The sequence below is a fragment of the Microchirus variegatus genome (genome assembly GCF_963457635.1).
Source record: "Microchirus variegatus genome assembly, chromosome: 20".
Taxonomy (NCBI): Eukaryota; Metazoa; Chordata; class Actinopteri; order Pleuronectiformes; family Soleidae; genus Microchirus; species Microchirus variegatus.
In genome coordinates, this window is record NC_139821.1 from 19,818,734 (window position 1) to 19,845,208 (window position 26,475).

The 26,475-nt window shown below is 41.9% G+C and overlaps 2 protein-coding genes across 2 annotated transcripts; both read left to right on the forward strand.

Annotated features, from left to right (window-relative positions):
* Nucleotides 1-270: 270 nt before the first annotated feature.
* On the forward strand, nucleotides 271-17,267 carry LOC310941841 (extracellular calcium-sensing receptor-like; the record flags this gene model as incomplete). The annotated part of the gene is made up of 11 exons (XM_083907089.1): nucleotides 271-358; nucleotides 408-475; nucleotides 3,875-4,011; nucleotides 4,104-4,398; nucleotides 4,571-4,657; nucleotides 4,835-5,104; nucleotides 7,543-7,746; nucleotides 7,820-8,095; nucleotides 8,573-8,800; nucleotides 16,154-16,277; nucleotides 16,357-17,267. The coding sequence occupies 11 exons, from the start codon at nucleotides 271-273 to the stop codon at nucleotides 17,265-17,267; spliced, it is 2,688 nt and encodes an 895-aa protein (XP_083763215.1).
* Nucleotides 17,268-19,511: 2,244 nt separating this feature from the next.
* On the forward strand, nucleotides 19,512-24,853 carry LOC310941842 (extracellular calcium-sensing receptor-like; the record flags this gene model as incomplete). Its single annotated transcript, XM_083907090.1, has 8 exons — nucleotides 19,512-19,772; nucleotides 19,925-20,011; nucleotides 20,202-20,475; nucleotides 20,683-20,885; nucleotides 20,961-21,236; nucleotides 23,167-23,391; nucleotides 23,737-23,860; nucleotides 23,943-24,853. The coding sequence occupies 8 exons, from the start codon at nucleotides 19,512-19,514 to the stop codon at nucleotides 24,851-24,853; spliced, it is 2,361 nt and encodes a 786-aa protein (XP_083763216.1).
* Nucleotides 24,854-26,475: the final 1,622 nt, after the last annotated feature.

Below are 26,475 nucleotides of genomic sequence, written 5' to 3' on the forward strand. Positions count from 1 at the left end.
GAGTGTCTTGAAGACTATGTGTTTGTGCTGAAAGTTGTCCAAAGTGTGTTTAGGATTGAATCTGCCTCCTCCATGTGCTGTCCACACTCCGCGTCTGCACCCCCTCCTCCCTCAGAGACACACACAGCAGGACACCTACAACTAAATGCCAATCCAACTCTACAGGAGGTAGAAGCTGTATGTTGTAGGTGTTCTAAACTCAGATGGGCCAACATCTGACCGGCCAACTGGTCGACATCCCCAGCTGTTGGATCAGTGCGGTTCAACAACATGATGGCCAGCCTGGCTGAAGATGTGCTTGATGTTTTCGTCTTAAGAGTGTGTTGGCTTGAGATCCACAACACAATACAAAAGGAGGGTGAGTTAGCAGCTGACTACCGTACACATATGGACTCTGTTTTTCGCAGCTCACTCTGGCATCGACGCAGACAATGAGGCATACGATGACCTGCTCGTTTGTGTCATGGCTACATGTGTCAGTTGGGAAACTGGGACCATAGTGAATGTCTGGACACACATTCTGCACGCTGAATGAAATCACATAGATTTGGACTCTAAACAAACACAAAAACTTCAGACTGCTCAACTGATACTTTGACACCTATTCCTGAGGGAGCACAAAGATACAGAAGTGGCATGGGTTTGTCACTCATGCAGGATCAGGAGATCCCAGAAGGCATGGATAAACAAGACGCCTCGAGCCTTTATAGTTTTGCGTCATGGTGACGGACACGCGCTGCAATTTCCCGCCCGATCAGTAGGGGTCGCTGCGCAAGGTTGTTGTGCTTCTGGCTACAGTGAGCAATGGCGTCCGAGAAAGAAAGAGAGAGAAAGACTGTTGTTGTTGAAACAGTAGCCGTTTCTCACTTTTCTGTGTGACGTTTTAAGATAATTTGAGGCGAGAAATTGGCCATTTAGAGTCTAAACATGTGCCGTGTGTGTTAAGATATGACGTATTTATAGTTTGGCAGCGGCGTTATCGGCGGGGATCAGCTCCGCGTCTGTGGACGCTCGGTGCTCACTGTGAGCCGGCACAGAGCAGCTTCGCTCGGCCTGTCCTGAGGACCAATCGCAGCTCTTGCCGTCTCCGTTGTCCCTTGACGGAGTGACGGACACTTAAAAAATATTTTGTGCAGTCGGAGACGACGCAGAGGCTCTTCGACAGGCTCTGCGTCGACGCAGAGTCTCTGCTTAACCTACGCAGAGCACTTTACGCAGAAGTATGAATTGGGCTTAAGGCTTTCTGTATGTTGTTTAAGATAACAATTAACCAACAGTCAAGCTGTCAACAAATGATGGGATTGTAAAAGCAGGGGTCGGCATGAGGTGCACAGGATATCTGTGGGTCATAAACAAAGTGTGTTGTCTTGTTGTAACTTGGATGTTTTATGGTGTTTGTAAGATGCTTTGATGTAACCGTATATATGTTTGAGCTCTCTGAAGGAAAGTCAGAGAACATTTAGACCATCTTGGTGACAGGGTCTCTCCTTCGTGCATGCAGTAAAGACTTGATTTATTCAACACCGATGACTCCAGAGAACTTTCCGTCACAAGACCCTGACAGACTTCCACTGCTATTTTCATGTATGCAATTAAACAAATGTTATTTTAGTGCATCTCCCAAAATACACTGGTTGTGGAATGGTTGCGTTGTGTCTCGGTCGGAACTGATAATCATCCATTCTAGGCAATGTGCCAAAGTACACTGGTTGCGGAACGGATTTGCTGTGCACTGTATTGTGTAGGTAATTGCATTAACAATTTTAACCATTTTAACTTTCCTTTTTAATGATTTTAAATTGCATTATTTTGTTGCGTGATTTTAAGTTGTTTAATGTTTTAGATTGTTGATTGTTGATCTTAAATTGTTTCATGTTTTAAATTGTTTTAATTTCATAATTGATTTTTTAATTTATTGTGTTTAAATTTCAAATGATTTTAAATTGCATTTATTTCTGGGTGATTTTAAATTGTTTGATGTTTTAAATGGTTTTAATTTCTATAAATGATTTTTTTTAAATAGATTATAGATTTTTTCATAGGGTCTGGTTCGCTACTGGTGTGTAGTTAGAGACAGAGTTCAAATTCACTATCACTAATGGTGTGTGTGCAAAATGAACACATTTTAATTCTTCTAATTCAATTGGAATTACTAAAATGTTTAACTGCAGGCAACAGTAGACTTTACTACGTGACAGCAAAGTGAATTATTGAATCCACATTAGTGAACACAGTATGTTAAGTTATTACTAATGGGAGTTGAAGTCTGTTCCCACATCAGTGAATAGTAAATTTAATCTTGTGACACACCTGGACATAATAAAATTTGTTTCAATACACAACAGAGTATTTGTCACTTTCGCAATTTCAAGGATTGTTGGGGCTAAATACAACAAGACACAGAAACCCAATGAAACTCAGACTTAAAATGTTTCAGCACAAGCATCCTCACTGACCTAAATATGCCAGACTTCCATAAAGTTTACATTAAGCACATTAGCAATTTCTCTCCAGGAAATCATACTCATTTAAACGTTCTTGTTCATGCTTTGAATGTTGGTCCATGTGTGGGGAGGACTTCCTTGGATAACCTTGAGCAAGTTTTCATGTTTACTGTCTTGTAATTTTTGACCAAAATAAGAGTGCCACCAACTGGACAGAGAAAGTATTGTGCAAACGGGTGGAATGGAGATTTATCCACATATGTCTGCATGAAAAGCTTTACGAAGAAGCACAAGCTTCAAATATCAAACTTATGGTTATGATTGTGAGTGAAAAATTAACAAAAATTATGTTTAACATACATTTTAAATTATAACGAAGAGACAATTATATTTGTGATATGTAACTAAAAAAATAACAAATCCCCTATTTCTGGAGAAGGCCTGGAATAATGACAACACTGCACAACTGGGTGCAAATGATTCCTTAGCTGTTTTCAGGAGGAATGACATACTACATTGGATATATTTTCAGAGTATCGGTACATAACTTTTAGAGTCAGAAAAATACTGTGCACGCCACACTCCATGCATGATGTGATGTCTTATAGTTTACATTACATGGATGACTAGTGACTGGGACTAACACTCTAGAAAATATTGAGACAGAGGAGCCACTGATGACTGTGACTCATCACAAAAACACACTTGTGAGAAGTAAAACATGAAGTGTAAAAGTCCAATTTCGGGTCTGCAGGTTGACCATTGAACCTTTATTGTAGGTGTGCTGTTTTTAGATGTATTTCTCTTTTTCTCTCTCCCTCTTCTCTCTGTTGAACTGTATTGTGTTCTTTTTCTTCCAGTAGGTTCAGAAAAACTAAGATGTGCAATGCTGCCCTCCACAATTCAATCACATTCTGACCCCCATCCTTGTCTCATGAGATCAATATCTGGGACATACACTTACTGAGAACAAACTTATTAGGAGTGATTAGCCGTAACTTGTAAAACTATTCAATGAATGGATCAATAAGGGTCATTGAGACATTGGGATATACTGCATGAGCATGCGCTCACACACACACACACACACACACACACACACACACACACACACACACACACACACACACACACACACACACACACACACACACACACACACACACACACACACACACACAAGCGTTCACAAATAGTATTTTTGTCCCTGCCCATAACACTTCCCATTCTGCCCTGATAGGTGGTGAGCAAGATTAGACAATACAGCAAGTCAATAAAATGGGTGATGTCGAGATGGAACTGAACTCAGAAGAGAAATTAACCAGAGCAAAGTCATGAGGGGATTTTTAGACACCAGCCTTCTATTGCTAATGTTGTTCTCTTACTTTTCCTCTGTTGTGACATCCTCTCTTTATTCTTCCTTTTGTCAGTTACAGGGACAGTTTAATCTCAATGGGATGCACAAGAATGGAGATGTGATTCTAGGTGGACTTTTTCAAATACACTTCTTTTCTACTGATCCTGATCTGTCCTTTACCTCACAGCCACAGCTGCCTACCTGCTATGGGTGAGTCTGTGAGATGTTATTATTTGCAGTATCTGAAGTTGTGAAACATTTAGCTTTGCTAGTGTTAAATGTATAACTTTTGTTTCTGTTAGTGTTGTTATTACAGGATTCAGGCTGGCTCAGACCATGGCCTTTGCTATTGATGAGATCAACAGAAATTCCAACCTGCTGCCTAATGTGACTCTTGGATACAGTCTGTATGATAACTGCCTTGATCTAGGAATTGCATTCCGTGGCGCAATGACTTTAGCAAGTGGTCAAGACGAGCAAGTTACATTAGAGGAGAACTGTGTCGGAACTCCTCCAGTCCTAGGGATTGTCGGTGATTCTTCTTCTACACGTTCTATTGCCATATCCACAGTCTTAGGATTGTACAGAGTGCCTCTGGTAAGTTTATCTGACTCTCAAGTGAATCATTGTTTGATATAATTTTAATGCAACTTTTGAGTTATCAACATGAAATATTCTAGGTTAAACAGTTAAAAAAAAACAAAAGAGTCAGCAATCAATAACTGTTTCCAGCATGCGTGATTTGTTTGTTCTTTTGGTTTTTTTGCAGGTGAGTTATTTTGCCACATGTTCCTGCCTGAGTGATCGAGAAAAGTTCCCATCTTTCTTCAGGACGATCCCAAGTGATGCTTTTCAGGTGAAAACTAGTCATGTAATGTGTTCCTTTTACAGAGTCGTGTGGGAGTTGTGTGGTGTCAGATATAGAACTTAATGACAGTGATTAAAATTGAGTCTTTGATGAACCTGTAACAGGAATTCTAGTGAAAGATGATCCCAGTCTTTGCACTAATCCCTCTGCTCTGTGTCCACATAGGTGAATGCTATGATTCAGATACTAAAACGCTTTGGTTGGACTTGGGCAGGTCTGCTCATCAGTGATGATGATTATGGAGTTCATGCTGCCCGATCTTTTCACTCCGATCTGGGTCCAGTTGGTGGAGGTTGTGTGGCTTACACAGAGATTTTACCCTGGGGTGATGACCCTGCTGAACTCAGGAGAATAGTGGATGTGATGAGGAAATCTACAGCTCGAGTGGTGATTGTGTTTACAAATAAGAGTCGCATGATTACCCTAATGAAAGAGGTCAGTCTGACAAAAACCTTTAGCCTGTATACAAGAGACTTTAAAAATGTTGCACCTGTTTGTTATTTTACCTGTTATTACAGGTTTAAAACGTATATATGGGTCAATGACATGACGTGCATATTTTTGTGTCCAAGTCCATTATCTAAAAAAAAAATTTTAATCTTCACTATCTATCACTTTATTCTATAAAACCTATTAATTTTCATACATTTTTCAGTAATTTCAAATAATTATATTATTTGTCCGAGCAAGTGAGCAGACTAAGAAAACTATTAAAAATGTTATTTTAATAATGATAAGCTCAAAATAAAATACTCGGGCATCATTTCATGTTTGAAGTCTTTTGAATAATGCTTTTTCCCTAATATCAATAGTTTTAAAGCTGCTAAAATAACTGCAAAACTTTTGTCCAGAAATGTACATTTCCTAAATATCAGGGTGGTGCAACCATAAACATTGGACTTTATTTTGAAGTCAAGAGACATTAGCTGTAAACTGAATGTTGCATCAGCCAGAGGAACCCCAGAGAACCTTAGGACTAAGCAAAAAGGTTTGTAGATCTCTGTCAAATACTTATAAAAATAACTACTTTCAACCATATGTAGGTTGGTACATTTTCTATGTCAGTGTGGTACAACCAATGTAAAACTAGAAAAAAAAGATTTTATCATAAAACTCTTTATTTCTTAAAAAAGTGTTCTGTGTGACCTTCATGACAAGGGTAGAAAATAATGCTTGCATCCAAGCAGAAGCTGTTTAATTTGAGTTTAGTTGCAATTGTCAGGTGGCACAACTGTTAATCAGGTGGCACAACTGCAAGGAATGTCCCTATGTAATGCTATTCAAAGCTCTAAGGTTATCCATGACACTTCTAGAATGTTTATTAGTTTTGAATGGAAAGATATTACACACTTTAAATCATTTTGCATGAGAATTTGTACATTTTAGATGCCACTATCACTTTCAAAATTAGCATGACACAGATTAAGTATTAACAATGATCCAGCTGACAACTGTGCTTTGATTACAAACTACACATGCTCCATAGACTTAGTCATAACATCTAGCACATATATATATATATAGCATCCCCCAGTGCATTATAAGCCTGGTGGGCCGCCAGGGTTTACTTCCACCAGGCTAAGAGTTGTTGTTGTTTATTTTAAATTTTAAATAAAAAAATTTATACACCACAAATTTTTCTAAACCGGGGATCAAGGCCGCTACGCCCCCATGTAATTGGCGAGCGCTACCTTGTCCATGTGCTGACTGAAACTCAAGTCACACCATCAAATAAGTCATTATTAAGGTTACATTGTTCTTGTCAATAAAGATGTTATATTTAGGGATGCACTGATAATTTGGCAGCCGAAACAAAGCGTGTACACTGTGGAACAGCACCTATTAAATGCTGGAAAGTCTCTTTGCGCTAAAGCGAAACTTGGCTGCATACGGAGCAGATTATGAACTCCCTGCGACATTGACTTCACACCAGAGAACATTCTCTCTCTTTGAGCAGTTAACTAAAGACATCAGCTCATCTGATGCATCTGTTATTCCATTAATTGCAGCGCTAAAGTGTCTTCTACACAAAGATTGAGAACATGGAGTGAAAACAATGAAAAGTGAGCTCTGCTCTTGTAAGAGTCTGTCACGACGTTTTATTAACATCTACCCAGATCCCCTGCACTTCATCGTGACTGTATTCCTCATCATAAAGATGTAATGTTATGTGAATTGTTTTTGATGGGTTAGGGTTAGGTTTAACTGATGTCTAAAACACATGTTACTATTTGAAATGAAAATGCATTTTTTTTCAGCATATTTCATGTCATAACTAATGTGATCAGGTGGTGCAACCAATATTTGTCAAGTGGTGCAACAAATTTAAACCAATAAATGATACGTCAAAGTGACCAAATGGTTTATAAATGTAATGTGTGTAGTTATTATACTGAATATATGAATTTGTGTATTTGTGTGATTATTTTCCTGTCTTTAAATGTAAAATTGGATGTTATGGATGCTTAAAACCTGACCTTCAGAGACCAAAAATCTTAAATGATTGTAAAAAAAAAACACAATGATAAAAATAATCATGTTTATTTGTGTAGACACCTTAAGGTATAGTTGCCAAATAATTAATTTTAAAATAAACATTAGGAATGTATATATTGTTTTATAAATAGTTGGTTGTGCCACCTGACATTTTTTTTTGTTGTGAAGTTAAAGATACTGTTAAAAAATGAGTTAAAACAGTTAGAATAGTTAAACCATATATGAGAAATGTTCAAGCACATTGTTCTGGACTCAAAAATATGCAATACATCCATTTTGAAAATACCTTTTTAGAAGCTTTATTTGTCATTGACCCATATATGTATATATATGTATATATATATATACATAAACATTTGTTATAATGCACTGTACAGGTTGTGAGGCAGAATGTAACAGGCCTGCAGTGGATTGCCAGTGAATCCTGGACAACAGCTGATGTGCTCCACACTCCTCACCTCATGCCGTACCTGGCTGGAACACTCGGCATCGCCGTCCGTCAAGGAGAAATACCAGGACTCAGAGATTTCCTGTTACAAATACGTCCTGATCTACATCACAACACAGATGGAAACAGCATGGTGAGTTTCCCTCTGAATTGGTATTTGTGACAATAACATACTGGTATTAATTTAAAAATAAATTATCTTCCAGGTGAATCAGTTTTGGGAACACACATTTCAGTGTAGATTTGCACCACCTCCAGCAGGTTGGGTGGAAGCTGGAGGAGAATTATGCACTGGGAAGGAAGTTATAGAGAATGTGGAGACTGGGTTCTTGGATGTTTCAGACCTCAGAGCAGAGTATAATGTATATAAGGCTGTGTACGCTCTGGCGTATACTCTTGATGACATGCTGCAGTGTGAGCCAGGGAGAGGACCTTTCAGCAACAACACCTGTGCTCATTTACAAAGACTAGAGCCATGGCAGGTGAGATATCAGTTTACGCTTAACTCTTAATTTAACCTTTGTATTTCTTGAAGACTTAAATTAAATATATTCACTGACTTATATTGTCTCACATTCCCTACATAGCTAGGTGATAGTAGATTGATATATCAGGTCAAAGTAAGTGCATTTTAGCAATGGGATGTCACCTACAGAAATGGAAATATTTTAGTGAAAATGATAGTCCTCTTTCATTTTATTTTCATGCCTCAGCATTGCTTTGAAGATGTCCATATGCACATCGGTCTTCTCCATTTTTGTAAACATCATATCTTTGGAAAATCCTCTCAACTTTGGCCCAAATTCTTACTTTGGCACACACTTAACTAAATTCCTTTTAAGTCAACATTCACATTATATTGAAGAAAATTGTGAATCTTTTGGTCAGCTGAGTCAAACTTGGCAGTGATGTAGTTTTCTTTCTTGTTCCTTCTATATCTGTTTCTTATACCCACAAAGCTTGTGTATTACTTGGCAAAAGTCAATTTCACCACAACATTTGGCGATGAAGTGTCATTTGATGAGAATGGTGATACCTTGCCAATATACGACATCATGAACTGGGTGTGGCTCCCTGATGGAAGAACTAAAGTTCAGCGAGTGGGAGAGGTTAAGAGGTCAGCCTTCAAAGGAGACAAACTGACACTGGATGAAGACAAAATATTCTGGAACTTTGAACCAAAACAGGTTGCTTTTTAATTTTTTCCGCCTACATTTCTAGTTTAACCAACTCCGTGAGACAAGGTTTACTATTATTCATCAGACTTTCATGTTGTCATCTTGAATCATAATATCTTTACTCTCATTGCACAAGGACATTAAAATGTTGATACCTGCTCTCTGTCCCAGTGCAACCTCAGCTATAAAATGTAAAAAGCTCTATATAAATTTATAAAAAAATCCATGGTGTACCTCACCTTTTATCCTATGTCAGCTGGGATTGGCACCAGCACCACCGCAACTCTCATGTGGAGGATAAATTGGAAGATGCTGAATTAATTAGTATATACTATAATATATACTATGATACATACATATATTTACACACACATATATGTATATATATGTATTTATATATATATGTGTCTGTGTGTGTTTACAGTACTGTTGGGCCACCATTAGATTTGTAATGAAAATAGAGGATAATTATTTATATTTCACTTATCTGGAACACATCCAGAAAATGTATATGCAGTTTTTTGTTGTTAAAAACTGAAAAAAAAAAAAAAAAAAAAACATCCTCTACAGGTGTCAAGTATTTAGCGTGATCTACCCTTACACTTGAACAACAACACAGCTCTGTTAATACTGGAGTGGAACCTTAATTAATGTTACTGGTAAATCCTGCGTATGTCCTACTATTTAATTTAAAGAAATATCTGCTGTAAGAAACGTCTATTACGCCAGGTTTATTCAAGACATGCTTGAGCATTACATGCACATGTTGCATGACTTAAACTCATTAACAGCTCCCTAATATATAAGACCAAAGACCAGCTTTAAGTCGCATCACTTCATTCCAAATTCCAATGATCACAGAATTTGACAGACAGAAAATATATATATATACACTCCTGATTAAAACTTTAAAGCGGACCTAGAGTGGTCCTGTTGCACATATATGTTAGTTATGGAGGTCTACTTTCATACATTAACTTGTTTTTATGGTCAAAAACCTCCTAGTTGCTGTAAACGAGCCGATAGAAATCCTCTTTTCAGACGATGTCCCTGAGCCGCGAGATTTCAGAGTGAACTCTGACCCCCGGAAGACAGAGTCTTGTGATTGGCCAATACTATTCAGCACATCCACCCTCAGAAGTGCAGCTCCCCCCTCAGGAACGGTGGATGCACTGCTACTCATTATCAAAACATTGATTTAACAATGTTTAAAAATAGCTTTTTCAAGACTCCCCGCTGCAGTCCCTTTTATGACTTTGACCGGGAGTCAGACCCAGAGTCAGAAGACACTGTCGCTCGTGAAACACCTCCACAACGGACGTTATTCTTCTTCTGCATTTCAATGTACACAACCGGATGTGCCCGGACTAGTGCCTAGAGCAGGACGATCTGCTGTTCATGAGAACCGGTGTTTACGTAACCGGACCGGGCTTTTTCAGAGAACTCGCTGAGCCCGAGATTACAATAAAACACAGCGTTCTCAGCAGTGGCTGAACTGTTTGTTTAGAACCTTCAGGGCTTCTTAAACAAGATAATAACGCAGATACACACTAAAAAAACAGCGTTAATTTGAACTTCCGGTCTAGGTCCGCTTTAAGACCAGTTGAAAAATTGCAAGAATTTACATTTTGCACTGTTGGCTCTTAACAAGGTTCTTAGTAGTGCTTCAGAATGCAAAAAGAACAAATGGGAGTGAGACAAAAGAAAGAAAGAAAACATTGAGTAAGCAATGTATTGCAAACAACCATTAAACTTAAATAGGCTGTTCATCAGCTGATCAAAAGTTTAAGACCACAGCTTTTAAAAGCCTAAATATTGTGGATACAAAAATGTGGATACAGTGCCATTTTCTGTCAGGTATCCACAGAGCCTCCTAATGGCAACATGGGAACTGGTGTCCATTTGTCTAAACTTCCCTTGCCATCCAACCCCAAATGTTCTCAATTGGATTTAGATAAGGGGATTACGCAGAGTGGTCCAAAGAGTGATGTTATTTCTCTGGAAGACGTCCTTTGTCAGGTGGGCATTGTGAACTGCAGCGTTGTCCTATAAAACCAAGTCATTACCACATAGATGATGGCCTTCAGTCATAAGGGATGCCCCCTGCAACATTTCCACATAGCCAGAGCTGCAGTTTGACGCCTCTGCACAACCTGAAGGAAATAGCCCCCCAGATCAGGATGGTGCCACCCTCCACTGTGCCGTGTAGAAAACATATCAGGTGGGATCTCCTTGTCATGCCAGTAACGTTGGAAGCCATCGGGACCGTCAAGGTAAATTTTTTTCTCGTCAGGGAATAAAACTTTCTTCCACCTTTCAATGTCCCATGTTTGCTGCTCTTGTACAAACTCCAAACGTGCAATTTTGTGCCGTTGAAGAAGATGAGGATTTTGAAGACCTCTCTCTTTCAGATGCCGTCTAATGGTTATGGGACTGCAGTTGGCACCAGTGACATCCTTAAATTGGGCCGAGGATCATCCCTTGTCTTGACAGCCAACTGGATCCTACGACTCAACTTTTTTTGCTTTTTTGCTACCTCAGCAGCAATGGCACGCTGCGAGAGGCCTTGCTGATCCAGCTCAACAATCCAACCGTGTTCAAAGACATAATGTTTTTTTTGCCTATGACGTCAGTAGGTCATGACACTGTGGACATAGTAAAATAAGCTAGTAATAAAAAACATACAGAAATAACTAATCTAATGATGTTTGTCAAACATGGAAATGACGATGGTTTTGTTTTGTCCACAAACCAAAAGTATTCAGTTGTTTTGGATCAGCCGACGCGACATCTGGCTGAGTATACCAGGCGTATTGTTACACCTCCTTTTGAGTATATCTTTCTGTTGTTGAATAAGGTCAGTGAAGGCGTTGTATTGCTCCCTCTCATCATTAGTTACGGGGGCTAATGGTTAGCATTGCCATCTGCGTAATCGGTACACAGCTGGTTGCACCCACCTTTCATTGGAGATTTATATATTGGAGAAGCCAGTGTACTCGCTCCCTCTCCCAACATCTGTACTTCTGCTTACCTCTGAGTAATTGTACAACGTGTACCGCTTTTCTTTTTTACTTTTCCTGTGTCTGTGAAGACGTTGCATGCGCTCTCTCTCCCGACATTTGTGGTTAATTACAGGCACTAGCGGTTAGCATTGCTTGCTCGACCTAGCGTCTGCGTAATCAGTACACTGCCGGTTGTACCCACCTTCAGTTGTAGTTTTATATGACGGAGAAGCCAGTGTGGTCCCTCTCCGGACATACGCACTGCTGTTATCTGTGAGTAAGTGTACCGCTTTGACTTAGTTTTTCCTGTGTTGGTGAAGGCAATGTGTGCGCTCCAACTCCTGACACTGGTGTTGTTACTACCCAGCATTAGCGGTAAGCCGTCTGTTGCTTGGTGACCACTCATGCTCAACCTGTATGGCCTCTCTGCAAGCAGAGGATGGTCATGATAGGTGTCCTCCGTGCCTCGGCCTCGAAATACCTGAGGGAGAGGCTTTCGGAGGATCCGTGCATGAACTGTAGCTTCATTCCCCGTGCAGTGCGGGTTGCCAGACTGGCTGATATTGAACACCTGCTGGGTCATGTTCTGGAACAGGACCAGTGATTCCCGGGCACCTCCTCCGGGATGAGGGTCAAGGAGTCTAAACTGGCCTCCAGGGTGGACCAGTTTACTGAAGAGTTAAACCAGATGAAGACCCTCTTCCTAGCCATCCAGTCTGGGACCGGTGCAGTGGAAGTGGGCGCTCCTGCTTCCCCCACCACCATGTTCGAACCAGAGGAGGATGTGCTCTCCTTGGCGGCTTCAGCCACCGAGTTCGGATGTTTTTTTCCCAGGATGCTGCCTCACACACCTCTAGGGAGAGCTCCCACTCCTCAGCCCACAGTCGCGGTGCTGGGTCCGCGGATGACTCCATGGGTGTCATCCTTTGCATAGCCCTTGCCTGCCTGCAGGTGGATGTTCCGCAGGCTCAGCCGGCCCCCGTCAGTGCCTTTTTCAAGCGTGGGTCAGTCCCTTCCACCTTTACCCTGCCTCCGTCAGATGAATACTTGAGGGAGTTGCATGCACGGTGGAGAGATACCAGAGCACTCTCCCACGCAACATCAAATGGCCATGCACTGGCAGTCATGCAGGATGCAGCCAAGTTCGACTTGGCCCACATCAAGCGGTCGAGCCGGCTATAGCAGCTCTTATTGTTTCACCTAATGAGGTTCTGAGACCAGATGCCAGGTGTCTGCGCCCCCAGTGTCGGGCTACAGATGACCTGCTCACTAGGGCCAATGACGCAGCAGCACGCGTGGGACGCATTGGCAATTCCCTGTCCCATCTGATGCTTGTTCTGTCAGCATCCCTGCAGATGGCTACACTGGATGCTTTCATCCACAGCTGTATCTCCACAGGCATTGGCCCTGATGTCGAGAGAACTGGGGCACCTGATGTCCACACTTGTCCAGCCTCACCGCGAGATCTGGCTGGCACAGTCGCCTTTCACTGACGCATGGCGGAGAACCCTCCGCAGCATCCCAGTGGAACCTGGTGAGATTTTTGGGACAGCTGCTGTTGAGGCGCTTGAGCGCACAGTCCAGGAAAGGCGAACTCGACAGAAGCTCTCTGGGCTTCACAGGAGTATGCCTCTTCCAAGCAGGCCTGGGGGTTTTCCAGGTGCAGCTCTCGGCCACAGACTCTCCCCAGTGGCTACCTCAGGTCGTGATAGTTGAGCCGGTCACCAAGCTTTCAAGCCCCCAAAAGTCATCCCTCTAGATATCCTCAGACCTTTGATACTGCCCGTCGTCCCACCAGGGCCCCTATAGGTCGGGGGACCAGGTGCTGGCAGTCCGAGGCTGGCTGTTTTTCCCAGCAGGTGCACAGCTAACCCAGAATGACCATCATACACAACCCAGCAAAAGTCACCCTCCTGGACAAGGGTGCCATCGAGCCAGTAGACCCCCTGTCACCCGGGGGGTTCTACTCGACTTACTTTCTCATGTAAAAGAAAGACAGCAGCCTGCGCCCTATCCTTGACTTGAGGGGACTCAACAGGTTCCTGAAGGTCTTGAAGTTCCACGTGCTCAGTACTGCAGAGTTTCTGTGTACTGTTGCCAGAGGGGAATGGTTTACCTCAACTGACCCGAAGGACGCATACTTTCATGTCCCCATAGTACCACACCACAGCCAATTTCTGTGGTTTGCTTTTCAGGGCCGCCACTATCAGTTCAGGGTGCTCCCGTTTGGCCTCTACATTTCACCATGGGTGTTCACCAGGTGTGTGGCAGAAGCCCTCTCACCCCTGCAGTCACGGGGCATGAAGGTCCTGCCATATCTGGACGACTGGCTGGTCTATGAGCCATCCCGGTCTCAGGTGACCCGACACGCAGCGATTCTCCTCTCACATGTAGCCCAGCTCGGTCTCAGAGTGAATTTCACAAAGAGCTGCCTGGTTACCTCACCTACACTTTTTCTGGGGGTGACCCTTGATGCCGTTGCCATGAGGCAAGGTCTGCACCGTTGCTGCAGGTGTCCCGGGACCTCCTGTTGTGGGCGGCCCCCCGTTTATCCAGCATAAGGGTGATGTAGTTGCCTTGGGAACGGAACCGGGCAGCAGACTTCCTATCATGCTGCAAGCCTCCACCTGGGGAGTGGCGGCTTCAGCCTGACGTGGTACTCAATATCTTGGATGTCTTCGGCAGGGCAGAGGTGAACCTCTTTGCCACAGAGGAGTCAACTTATTGCCCCCTCTGGTTCTCCTTGACAGGAGGCCAGCCCTCTGGGCCAGGATGCTCTAGCCCACAATGGGCCAGGATGCTCTAGCCCACAATGGGCCAGAGGGTCTTCCCTATGCCTTTCCGCCAATGCCTCTGATTCCTCAAATACTGCAGAGGTTCCTCCAGCAGGGCCACAGGCTGCTATTGGTGGCCCCCTTCTGGCCAGGGAGGACATGGTTTCCTCTGCTGCACAGGCTCTGCTGCAGCTTACCGTGGTGTCTCCCCGACGCAAAGTTGTAAAAGCTGACTGAGTGCACTGACAACTCTAGGATAGAAGCTGTTTCCATTTGTTTTGGTTCTGAAGGCCCTGAAAAGTGAAATGGCAACAGTTCAAATGGGTGATGACCAGGATGAGATAAGTCTCTGAGGATGCTGCGGGTTCTCTTGAGGCAGCATGATCTGTAGATGTCCTTGAGATATGGAAGAGTGTGGCCAATGCCCTTTTGGACAGTGTTAATAACCTTCTGAAGTACCTGTCTGTCTGCTGCAATGCAGCTGGCAGACCAAGCTCGATGGCTCAGCTCAGTACTGACTCATTGGAGCAATAGAAGAAAGACACAAACAACTCTTTTGCAAGGTTGTCCTCAGGAAGTGCAGCCTCTGTTGTGCCTTCTTGAAAAGTGCCATGGTGTTTCTTGTCCAGTTTAGGTGGTAGACCTCTGACCTCCTGTCAGGGGCTGGCAGCTGGTGAACCTTGAAGCAGGTGAAGAAGTGGTTCAGATCCTCAGCTAGTGAGGTGTCACCGTTGGCTACAGTTAAGCTGTTAGACCTGCAGTTGTCAATCTTCCTCTTATATGCTTTCGTGTCCTGCCTGATGTCTCTCATTAGGTTGGCTATGGTAGCCCTATAGTCCAATTCATGACTGGGAAGGTTAGCTTTGTAGCCTTGTAAGCATTCTGGACATTGGAGTAGGCTTTGTCCAGAGTGTTTGCTCCTCTGGCAGCACATTGTGTGTCCTTGTGGACACACCTTCAAATCAGCATGGTTAAAATCACCTGCTAAAATGTGTACTCCCTCAGGGTAGGTGTTATTTTGAAGGATGATGGCATTGTTCAAGTTACATTGGCTACATTTGAACACAGACTGTTTTTTCAAGGGCTACATTAGCATTAGCATCTGGTGATATATATACTGCAGTCACCATGAAAACCTTAAACTCCCAGATGTGTGACTCTGCATTAAGCAGTCAAAAACTCCAGGCCTGTACTGTAGTGGCTGTCGATGGGAATAGTAATGGTAAAAAAGTTATAATTTACAAATCGTTCACTCTAAAATCCAATGCTTTTGAAATCCCGGCGAATGTGGACAGGATTTGCATGACAGATGAGACAAATTCAATGAGAGCGCAGAGCTGTGTGCCTGTGCACATTGCTATCTTTATTACTTATCTTCCCCTGTCTGTGGTGATGAAGGCAAACCCTGTCGAAACGAATTTCCCCAAGGGGACAAAAAACTAACTAACTGAATTCCATGTCCAGACCCCCATTTTATGACTTTGGACCATAGTCAAAACTCCATGAAACACATCACTAGACATGGAAGATGAATAGTATTAAGAGGCCCTCAAGGAGTAGAATAACAGATATGTTTCTCCACACAGCCTCCTCGGTCAGTGTGCAGTGAGAGCTGTCCCCCAGGTACCCGCAAAACCAGAAAGAAGGGGGAACCTGAGTGTTGCTTTGACTGTGTCCCTTGTTCTGAGGGCGAGATCAGCAATACAACTGGTGAGTGTTAAGTATTAAACGTCACAGTTCAGATATGTTGTATAAACATGTATCTCATCACCTTTCTCTCTTTTCTCAGACTCCATGGAGTGCACCAGTTGTCCAGAAGATTTCTGGTCCAGCCCCCAGCGTGACCACTGTGTTCTTAAGAAAACAGAGTTCCTCTCCTACCATGAGCCTCTTGGTATCTGTTTGTCAACCACTTCCCTGTTGGGCACATGTATCTGTGTTGTTGTTCTCGGCATCTTCATCCATCATCACAGCACACCTATAGTTCGTGCCAACAATTCAGAACTCAGTTTTCTTCTCTTGGTGTCACTCAAATTGTGCTTCTTGTGTTCATTGCTCTTCATTGGACGACCCAGATTATGGACTTGCCAACTAAGACATGCAGCATTTGGCATCAGCTTTGTGCTTTGTGTCTCATGTATCCTGGTGAAAACCATGGTGGTTCTGGCTGTGTTCAGGGCCTCCAAACCAGGAGGTGAGTCCAGTCTGAAGTGGTTTGGTGCTGTGCAGCAGAGAGGGACAGTTCTGGTTCTGACTTCTGTTCAAGCAGCAATCTGCACTGCCTGGCTCATCTCTGCTTCACCAGTGCCTCATAAAAACACCCAGTATCATAATGACAAGATAGTTTATGAGTGTGCGGTTGGGTCCACAGTTGGTTTTGCAGTTTTACTTGGTTATATTGGTTTACTGGCTGTCCTCAGTTGTTTGTTAGCTTTTCTAGCAAGAAATCTTCCAGATAGTTTCAATGAGGCCAAACTCATCACTTTCAGCATGTTAATCTTCTGTGCAGTGTGGGTGGCCTTTGTCCCTGCTTACATCAGCTCACCAGGCAAATATACAGATGCAGTGGAGGTATTTGCCATCCTGGCCTCCAGTTTTGGCCTCTTGGTGGCACTGTTTGGACCCAAATGTTACATAATCCTGTTGAGACCAGAGAGAAACACAAAGAAAGCAATCATGGGTCGAGGCACCACAAAATAACACTATTAACTCTGTTGTTTTTCTGTCTGATCCACTCTTTTTTTTAGAATTTAGTTGTGATTAGCAGGTCACAAAAGAGGCATTAAATATGTGTTGATAAAAAAAGACTTAAAAGATTTTGTTATTTTTCTATAGCCATCCCTTATTCCAGTGTTAAGAGTTGATATAAAGTTGATGTAATTGCAGATCACCATTTAGTTAGACGGGTTACTCATTTGCTCCATCTTTATGGAGACTCAAGAACAATGACCAATTATTACACACAACAACACTGCAGAACTAACTTAATTAGAATAACTTAAATTGACTACTGTATGAATCACCTGACTTTACTGTGTAACAAAAAAAGTGAACTACTAAATCCATATAAGCCCACACAATGCCCGACTGTGACTGAGTACTTTCTTTTTAAATGTTCTTATGTCTTGAGTGAGTCTACCGACATCACTGAACCGTAACTCTAATCTCCTGATGCAATTACCTACACAATACAGTGCACAGCAAATCCGTTCCGCAACCAGTGTACTTTGGCACATTGCCTAGAATGGATGACTATCAGTTCCGACCGAGACACAACGCAACCATTTCACAACCAGTGTATTTTGGGAGTTACACTAAAATAACATTTGTTTAATTTAATACTTGAATATAGCAGTGGAAGTCTGTCAGGGCCTTCAAGGCCTCTGCAGGACCAAATATTTTTTTATAGAGCTGTCATTTTTCAATAATACATTATTACAATTTTATTTTATAAAATATGTTGGTTTGGTTTTTTCTTAAAAGTACATTTCCAGTCACTATCACTACAGATTGAACTCTCTCTCGAGCTTCTCATTACAACTTGTGGGCCTAATTTGTCCCTGGTTGAAGGTTTTGCTCATGGAAAGTATGCTTGTGTGCTTTGAACACAGAGCGTGTTTTTTAAGGACAACAGGAAATACCTTTTAGACGAAGAAAACTGGATATACAAGACTACCGGCACTATGGAGTGACTTTTGCATGGCGTGGACGGGATTTAATCTCAAAAGACTAAAGAACCATCCTTATTGGTCAGTATCACCCAGAATGATGGCTTGACAACTTCCACTCTTGTAGTTATGTAGGGAGGGGGAGGGAGCCCACAGGCACAGGGACATTGAAAACAGGTGAGACTGTACATAACTTTTTCATCATAGTAATAACATTAATGTTGGGTTTGAATTAGTGTGTTTGTTTAATGATTCAATACAAACATAAGACGAGATAATAAAACCCTTGAGGGTTCTCCACACAATACAAACTGTGAGTTACAAACCATCAGATGTTGAAAATTATTGTTTTATCTTTCTTGTCTCAACCTCGCATCCCTCTTCTCCGTCCCCCACCTCTCCTCTGCCCCCCATGTATCATTTTACCCCAATGAGGCAGATGGCTGCACATTTTTGCCTCTGGTTCAGTGATTTCTTCTTGTTAAAAGGGAGGGTTTTTTTCTTCTCTCCACTGACACCTAGTGTTTGCTCATTATATTAATTAATTAATTAATTAATTAATTAATGTATGTTACTCGCCAACATAACCAGTTACCTAAAGGATGAATCCTGAGGGCTTATACATTGCAGTTCATTCATTCATTCATTCAATCATTCATTGACAAAACATACTTTTGTGACTAAAGTATTGGACGACAACAAACAAACAAACTGATGTGAAACACAAAGTAAAATGCTGAAATACAAACAGTTGCAGAACTGGAAATTACGTGGCGTTGCTGAGAACCTGCCCCTTCAGCTTATTATTCAGTCCTGATAGGTCATGTGCAAGAATAAACATTGTCATAAGTCAATAAAATGAGTCATGTAGAGATTGACTGAACTGAAAAAAGGGTTGAACCAGATGAAAGTCATGAGGGTATTTTTAGGCAACAGGTTGCTTTTCCTAATGTATTTCTGCTTCTCCTCTGCTGTGTCCTCCTCTCTTTATTCCTCTTCTTGTCAGTTACAGGAACAGTTTATTCTAAATGGGATGCACAAAACTGGAGATGTGATTCTCGGTGGACTTTTTGCAATCAACTTTTTTTCTACTGATCCTGACCTGACTTTTACCTCAAAGCCACAACTGCCTACCTGTTATGGGTGAGTCTGAAAGTATCTGTAGTTGTGAAACATGTGCAACTTTGCAAAGTTACAATATAAAGTATTTTTGGATAGTTAACACTTACATGTTTGTGTTAGTTTGAATATTATAGGATTCAGACAGGCTCAGACCATGGCCTTTGCTATTGATGAGATCAACAGAAACTCCAATCTGTTGCCTAATGTGACTCTGGGATACAGTCTGTATGATAACTGCAACCGACTAGGAATTGGATTTCGTGCAGCACTGTCCTTAGTCAGTGGTCAAGAAGAGCAATTTACATCAGAGGAGAACTGTGTTGGAACTCCTCCAGTCCTAGGGATTGTGGGTGATTCTTCCTCTAGACGTTCGATTGCCATATCCACAGTCTTAGGTTTGTACAGAGTCCCTATGGTAAGTTTCTCAAGTCAATCATAGTTTTTAAGTAATTTAACATAACTGAAGTGATAATTTAAATAAAGTTGTAAAAATCAAGCGTTCAACATTATTAGTTGGAAGAGTCAGTGGACTATGACTTTTTAGGATACGTGGTCTGTGTCTTGCAGGTGAGTTATTTTGCCACATGTTCCTGCCTGAGTGACCGACAAAAGTTTCCATCTTTCTTTAGGACAATCCCAAGTGATGCTTTTCAGGTGAAATTCTATCTTTAAAAAGGGTCTCAGTAGTCATGTCATGTGTTTCATTTACAAAGTTGTGTGGTGTCAGATAAACAACACTTAAAGACAGAGATTAAACATGAGTCTTTGATGAACCTGTAACAGGATTTCTAGTGAAAGATTATTTCAGCCTGTGCACTAATCCCTCTGTTCTGTGTCCACATAGGTGAATGCTATGATTCGGATTCTAAATCACTTTGGTTGGACTTGGGCAGGTCTGCTCATCAGTGGTGATGATTATGGAGTTCACGCTGCCCGATCCTTTCACTCTGATCTGGGTCCAGCTGGTGGAGGTTGTCTGGCTTACACAGAGATTTTGCCCTGGGGTGATGACCCTGCTGAACTTAGGAAAATAGTGGATGTGATGAAGAAATCTACAGCTCGAGTGGTGATTGTGTTTGCATATGAGAGTCACATGATTAACCTCATGAAAGAGGTCAGTGCGATGTGGTTATGTTGGAACACATTTTAAACTGTAAGAAAGAGATTATATTCATTTTGTATGCTGTCTGGGATGTTAACTGCAAGTTGTTTAAGCTTAGCATGAGGTTGCTTATAAGGACAAATAATAATAATAATAAAAATCTGAAATACCATGTAAAAACACAGGTTTGTGAATTATATCAAGTTATGCAATATACAGGTAGTGAGGCAGAATGTCACAGACCTGCAGTGGATCGCTAGTGAAGCCTGGACATCCGCTGCTGTGCTCCAGACTCCTCACCTAATGCCGTACCTGGGTGGAACACTGGGCATCGCCATCCGTCGAGGAGAAATACCAGGACTCAGAGATTTCCTGTTAAAAACACGTCCTGACCTACATCACAACAACACAGATGGAAACAGCATGGTGAGCGTTTCCTTCTGACTTGGTATTTGAACGAATAATATACTGGCATTAATTCAAAAATGAACTGCATTACAGGTGAATCAGTTTTGGGAACAAACATTTCAGTGTAGATTTGCACCACCTCCAGCAGGTTGGGTGGAAGCTGGAGGAGAATTATGCACTGGACAGGAAGTTATAGAGAATGTGGAGACTGAGTTCTTGGATGTTTCAAACCTCAGGCCAGAGTATAATGTGTATAAGGCTGTGTACGCTCTGGCATATGCTCTTGATGACATGCTGCAGTGTGAGCCAGGGAGAGGACCTTTCAGCAACAACACCTGTGCTCATTTACAAAGACTGGAGCCATGGCAGGTGAGAAATCAGTTAACACCTTTTAATATCGTATAATCTGTTGTATTTCTTAAAGACTTTAAATTAAGTGTATAGAATTAATACATTAAAAATGTAACTATTTCACGTTGCCGACACAGATGGGTGATAGTGGATTGTAGTATAAGGTCAAAGGTTAATAATACAATGGCAATGTGATGTGACTTAAAAGTAAATGATAAATGTGCAATTGATGTTGCTGTTTATTCCTGCAATAATCTTTACCTCAAAACTAAATTCCTTTTAAGAAAATTTGAAAATTGTGAATTTGTTGGCAAACAGCTGCTCATTGAAGTTCTGTTTCATCCTTACTGACTGCCAGAGGTGGTGCTCAAGCACTGGATATTGTGTCTCACTCATGTGCAGGTTGAGTACCTTATACCAACAGATGTCACGTGACCACGGTGGAACAGTGAAAAGGCTGCTGTCACGTGAGGATCAGTTCCTTTTCATCTCCTTACAGTGTAGGTTTAATGCTTGAAGAGCATTTTTTTCGTTAAACTGTGTTACCCTTGTCGAGGGGAGCCTCTTTATCAATTGGAAGGCGCTGTGGATCCTCGACCTCCATGAGATGACCACCAGTCCAGCGTTTATACGCTCCAGTTTTTGAGTTGAGTTAGAGTGATAACTACTGAGTTACTAGTGAGTTTTTTTGTCAGCTACAGTGTCCTAGCTGTCACTTTGACTTTACTTTGTTAGTTTAAGCTAATAAAAAAAAAATCCCCCAGCTAAAGGAAGTGTTTTTCGCTCCCCTCTCACTACTTAGTTCCGCTTCATTCTCTAATTCAGCTGTTTTTCCAGTGCTCTCGCTCTTACTGCTGATCAATACTCTCCAGCTGGTGAAGACATCATGTTCGCTCTCCTCTCCCAGTGCATGACTGTGTGTGTCAGTACAGCATACACTGGTGTTTCACCACGCAGGCTACCACTCATGGCTGCACTGGGACCAAAAAATTGCATTTTTGGCCATGGTGACCACCATGATTATGAATACAATATGCAGAGGCACATAACATACCAGAGGATATATGTGCACATTGTGTTGTTTCAAAATGTAAAATCAAGCGCAGTAGCCTCAAAGGAACACTGCTAGAGATCTAGAGATTTTTTCAGTGTTTAACAAAATATACTCTTTGCGATTAATCGAGGATTCTTTTGTCCATAAAGTGTTGTTAATCAGTGTTCAACAAACTTGGAAATCTTGATGTTCTCAAATGTTTTTTTTCAGTTTTTTTTGTCAAATGGAGCAAAGAAACCAGAAAATATTCACATTTAAGAAGCTGAATGTTCTTGAATCTTGAAAAAAAGCTTATATTAATTGTTAAAAACACTCTAAAACCGATGAATCGATATTCAAAATATTTGACAATTAATTTAGTCATCGAATAATCGTTGCAGTACCCCCATTGGACTATTTTTGTGAGTGATTGCATGTGGATCGATAACCATGCTAGCTATTCATAGTGCAACCTCCTCAGCCAGGGCACCCTCCACAAGGTTACAGCATGACACTGGTGGAAGCTGTTTTCTCACTGGTGTCTCAGCCAAGGCCAAGACCCAGTACACTGCACCATTGCCACCATTTTAAATTTCCTGCAATCTCTCTTGGACGAGTTCAGGTCTCCTTCTACATTGGGGGTTTACATAGTTGCACCTGGTCACTCAGAATCCTTGTAGTCTTGCGAGAAGATGCTGAAGGAACTGAGCCTCAGATAAGCCTTCTCACAGGTCCACCGTGGTCACAATGGTGGTGCCGTTTGTTGGTAATCAACTTACGCATGTGTAAGACAGAATATTCACTGCTTAAAGCACCACCTATGGCGGTCACTAAGGATTCATAGTAACGTAATTCCATGGGTAACTTTTGTTTTATTTGTGGTTGTCCTTTTACATCTGATTCTATTATCCAAAGCTTGTGCAGTCCTTGGAAAAGGTGAACTTCACCACATTTGATGATCAAGTGTCATTTGATGAGAATGGTGATACATTACCAATATATGACATCATGAACTGGGTGTGGCTCCCTGATGGAAGAACTAAAGTTCATAGAGTGGGTGAGGTTAAGACGTCAGCCTTCAAAGAAGAAGAACTCACACTGGATGAAAACAAAATCTTCTGGAAGTTTGAATCCAAACAGGTTATTTCTTACATTTTAGTTAACCATCTATTTTCCATATTCTTCCTTGTTTAATTTAATGCCAGGAGGCACTATCAACACCAACCCATCACTCAAAGAATATACACATACAAATGTGGCACTGCTGGAGAAAAATTGCTATGACAGAAATTGGATTTGAGATTGAATATGAAATGGCAATATGGAAATATGTGAAAGGCTAGACACAGATGCTCATTTTACTATGAGTGGAACTGCAGCCATATATATAAATTGACATGAACAGTCATGCTCTGTAGACATTGAATACAGACAGTAGGAATACACCCTCAAAGAATAGAATAACATATCTTTTTCTCTGCACAGCCTCCTCGGTCCGTGTGCAGTGAGAGCTGTCCTCCAGGTACCCGCATGGTCAGAAAGAAGGGGGAACCTGTGTGTTGTTTTGACTGTGTCCCTTGTTCTGAGGGAAAGATCAGCAATATGACTGGTGAGTGTAAATGTAGTTTTCAACACCACAGTTCAGAGATGATGTATACACAAATATCTCACCACTTTCCCTGTTTCCTCAGACTCCATGGACTGCACCAGTTGTCCAGAGGATTTCTGGTCCAGCCCCCAGCGTGACCACTGTGTTCCTAAAAAAACAGAGTTCCTCTCCTACCATGAGCCTCTGGGTATCTGCTTGACAGCCACCTCACTGTTGGGCACATTTATCTGTGTTGTTGTTCTGGGCATCTTCATCCATCATCGCAGCACACCTATAGTTCGTGCAAACAATTCAGAACTCAGTTTTCTTCTCTTGGTGTCACTTAAATTGTGTTTCTTGTGTTCATTGCTCTTCATTGGACGACCCAGATTATGGACTTGCCAACTAAGACATGCAGCATTTGGCATCAGCTTTGTGCTTTGTGTCTCATGTATCCTGGTGAAAACCATGGTGGTTCTGGCTGTGTTCAGGGCCTCCAAACCAGGAGGTGAGTCCAGTCTGAAGTGGTTTGGTGCTGTGCAGCAGAGAGGGACAGTTGTGGTTCTGACTTCTGTTCAAGCAGCAATCTGCACTGTCTGGCTTGTCTCTGCTTCACCAGTGCCTCATAAAAACACCCAGTATCACAGTGACAAGATAGTTTATGAGTGTGTAGTTGGGTCCATCGTTGGTTTTGCAGTTTTACTTGGTTATATTGGTTTACTGGCTGTCCTCAGTTTTTTGTTAGCGTTTTTAGCAAGGAATCTTCCAGACAGTTTCAATGAGGCCAAACTCATCACTTTCAGCATGTTGATCTTCTGTGCAGTGTGGGTGGCCTTTGTCCCTGCTTACATCAGCTCACCAGGCAAATATGCAGATGCAGTGGAAATTTTTGCCATTTTTGCCTCCAGTTTTGGCCTCTTGGTAGCACTGTTTGGACCCAAGTGTCGTATAATCCTGTTGAGACCGGAGAGAAACACAAAGAAAGCGATCATGGGGCATGGTGCCACAAAGTAACACTGTCAAAATAGCTCTCTTTCTGTCTATCCTATGTATATTGGAATTGAGTCATAATTCCCCAGGTCACAATGCAAGCAATAAAGATGTGTTGATAGAAAAAACATATTAATCTATGTATTTACCCTCTAACCCCCTTTTTTTCCAGTACTGGGTCGTAACAAGAGCAACCTTTTTTGTGTGTAATTTCATCTTTAACTCGTCATGCAATCTCATTGAGATCAATATATTGACCTGAGAATAAGTACCAATCAACAAAACAGAGACAATACTGAATTAAATAACACAATTAGAACGACTACAATGTGGCTTACAGAATGTGATCTGATAGATCTGATGTGATAGAAATTAAACTTTTCCATTCTTAACAACAATGATAAAAAATCTTTTGAGTTGAGAAATCTTGTGAGTTGATTTCTGTACCAACATCAATTAATAGTAAATGTGGAGGTTATGAATATAACCAATGTTTCCTGAAGGAGGGAAACGAGGTATAATACATCACTATAGGGATCGTGTCCTTGCAAGACCAACCTAAAGAAACTTTTTCAATACGTCTGTCAAGGCCAGTGAGACTGCTGCAGGCAAGGGGCTATAAATTATCCTGCACAGCCTCATCTCAATCTAAACTGCACTTCACCGAGCCATAAGCAGTGAGGGACTACATTGTGTTGTACCTCAGTAAACTCAGTACACATCAGTATGGGGACCTAGCAACACGCCCCAAGACTTTGTGCAGCTAGACTGGGAGACTGGCTGAGCAGTGACCACGATGTCAGTGACATCACCTCCCTGCTGAGAGAACCGATTATGTGATGTCATGTGCAGTCACATCCAAACAATAAAACTTCATGTAGGTACCTGGGGAGGTCCAGTTCGCCGGAGAACAGACCTCCTCCACCGAAACCCCTTTAAAAACATCCCAAGACGCAGCTTTGTCTCTGGTGAGTGGAAGCGCACTCTGCCGGGCATCTGCGCACTCTTACAGGTTTAAGCGCAGGAAATAGTTTTCACAACCCAATGAGAGAGGCATTGTTTAGATGTGATTCAGATTTTAGCTTTAGCTTTTCCTTTAACTAGGTTAGCAAAACAAACGAAGACCCGCTCCATGCTTCGCATCCCAAATGTGCCATCGATATACGTTCGTAAAGCGTGCACCGGGCACAGATTATGCAAAGCGGATGTAAAAGGAGGAGAAAATAATATCAACTCACAAGCCAATGATTTATACAACAGTGCAGGCACCTTGGGAATGTATGCAGGATTAGGGTGCATCACTACTTTAGAGTTGTCCAGCGCAAACTGCATGCACAATGGGCGAGTGAAGAGCAGTAAGAACACAGTTTTATATGAAAGTATAATCGACAGAGGGCTCGAATGGCACTCCACACAGTGCGTCCAAAATGCGTCCTAATCTGGGGTGGGCAAACTTTTTGACTCGTGGGCCACAATGGGTTCGAAAATTTGACAGAGGGGCCGTGCCAAGAGCAGATGGATGTAGTGTTTGTGTGAAGTAATAAAAATGACATGTAAAGGCCATTGCATAAAAGGTTTTGGCCTTTAATGGGTAGTAGTTAAGCATGGATATGCAAGCCTTTTTGAAAAAAAATGCATTTATTAAC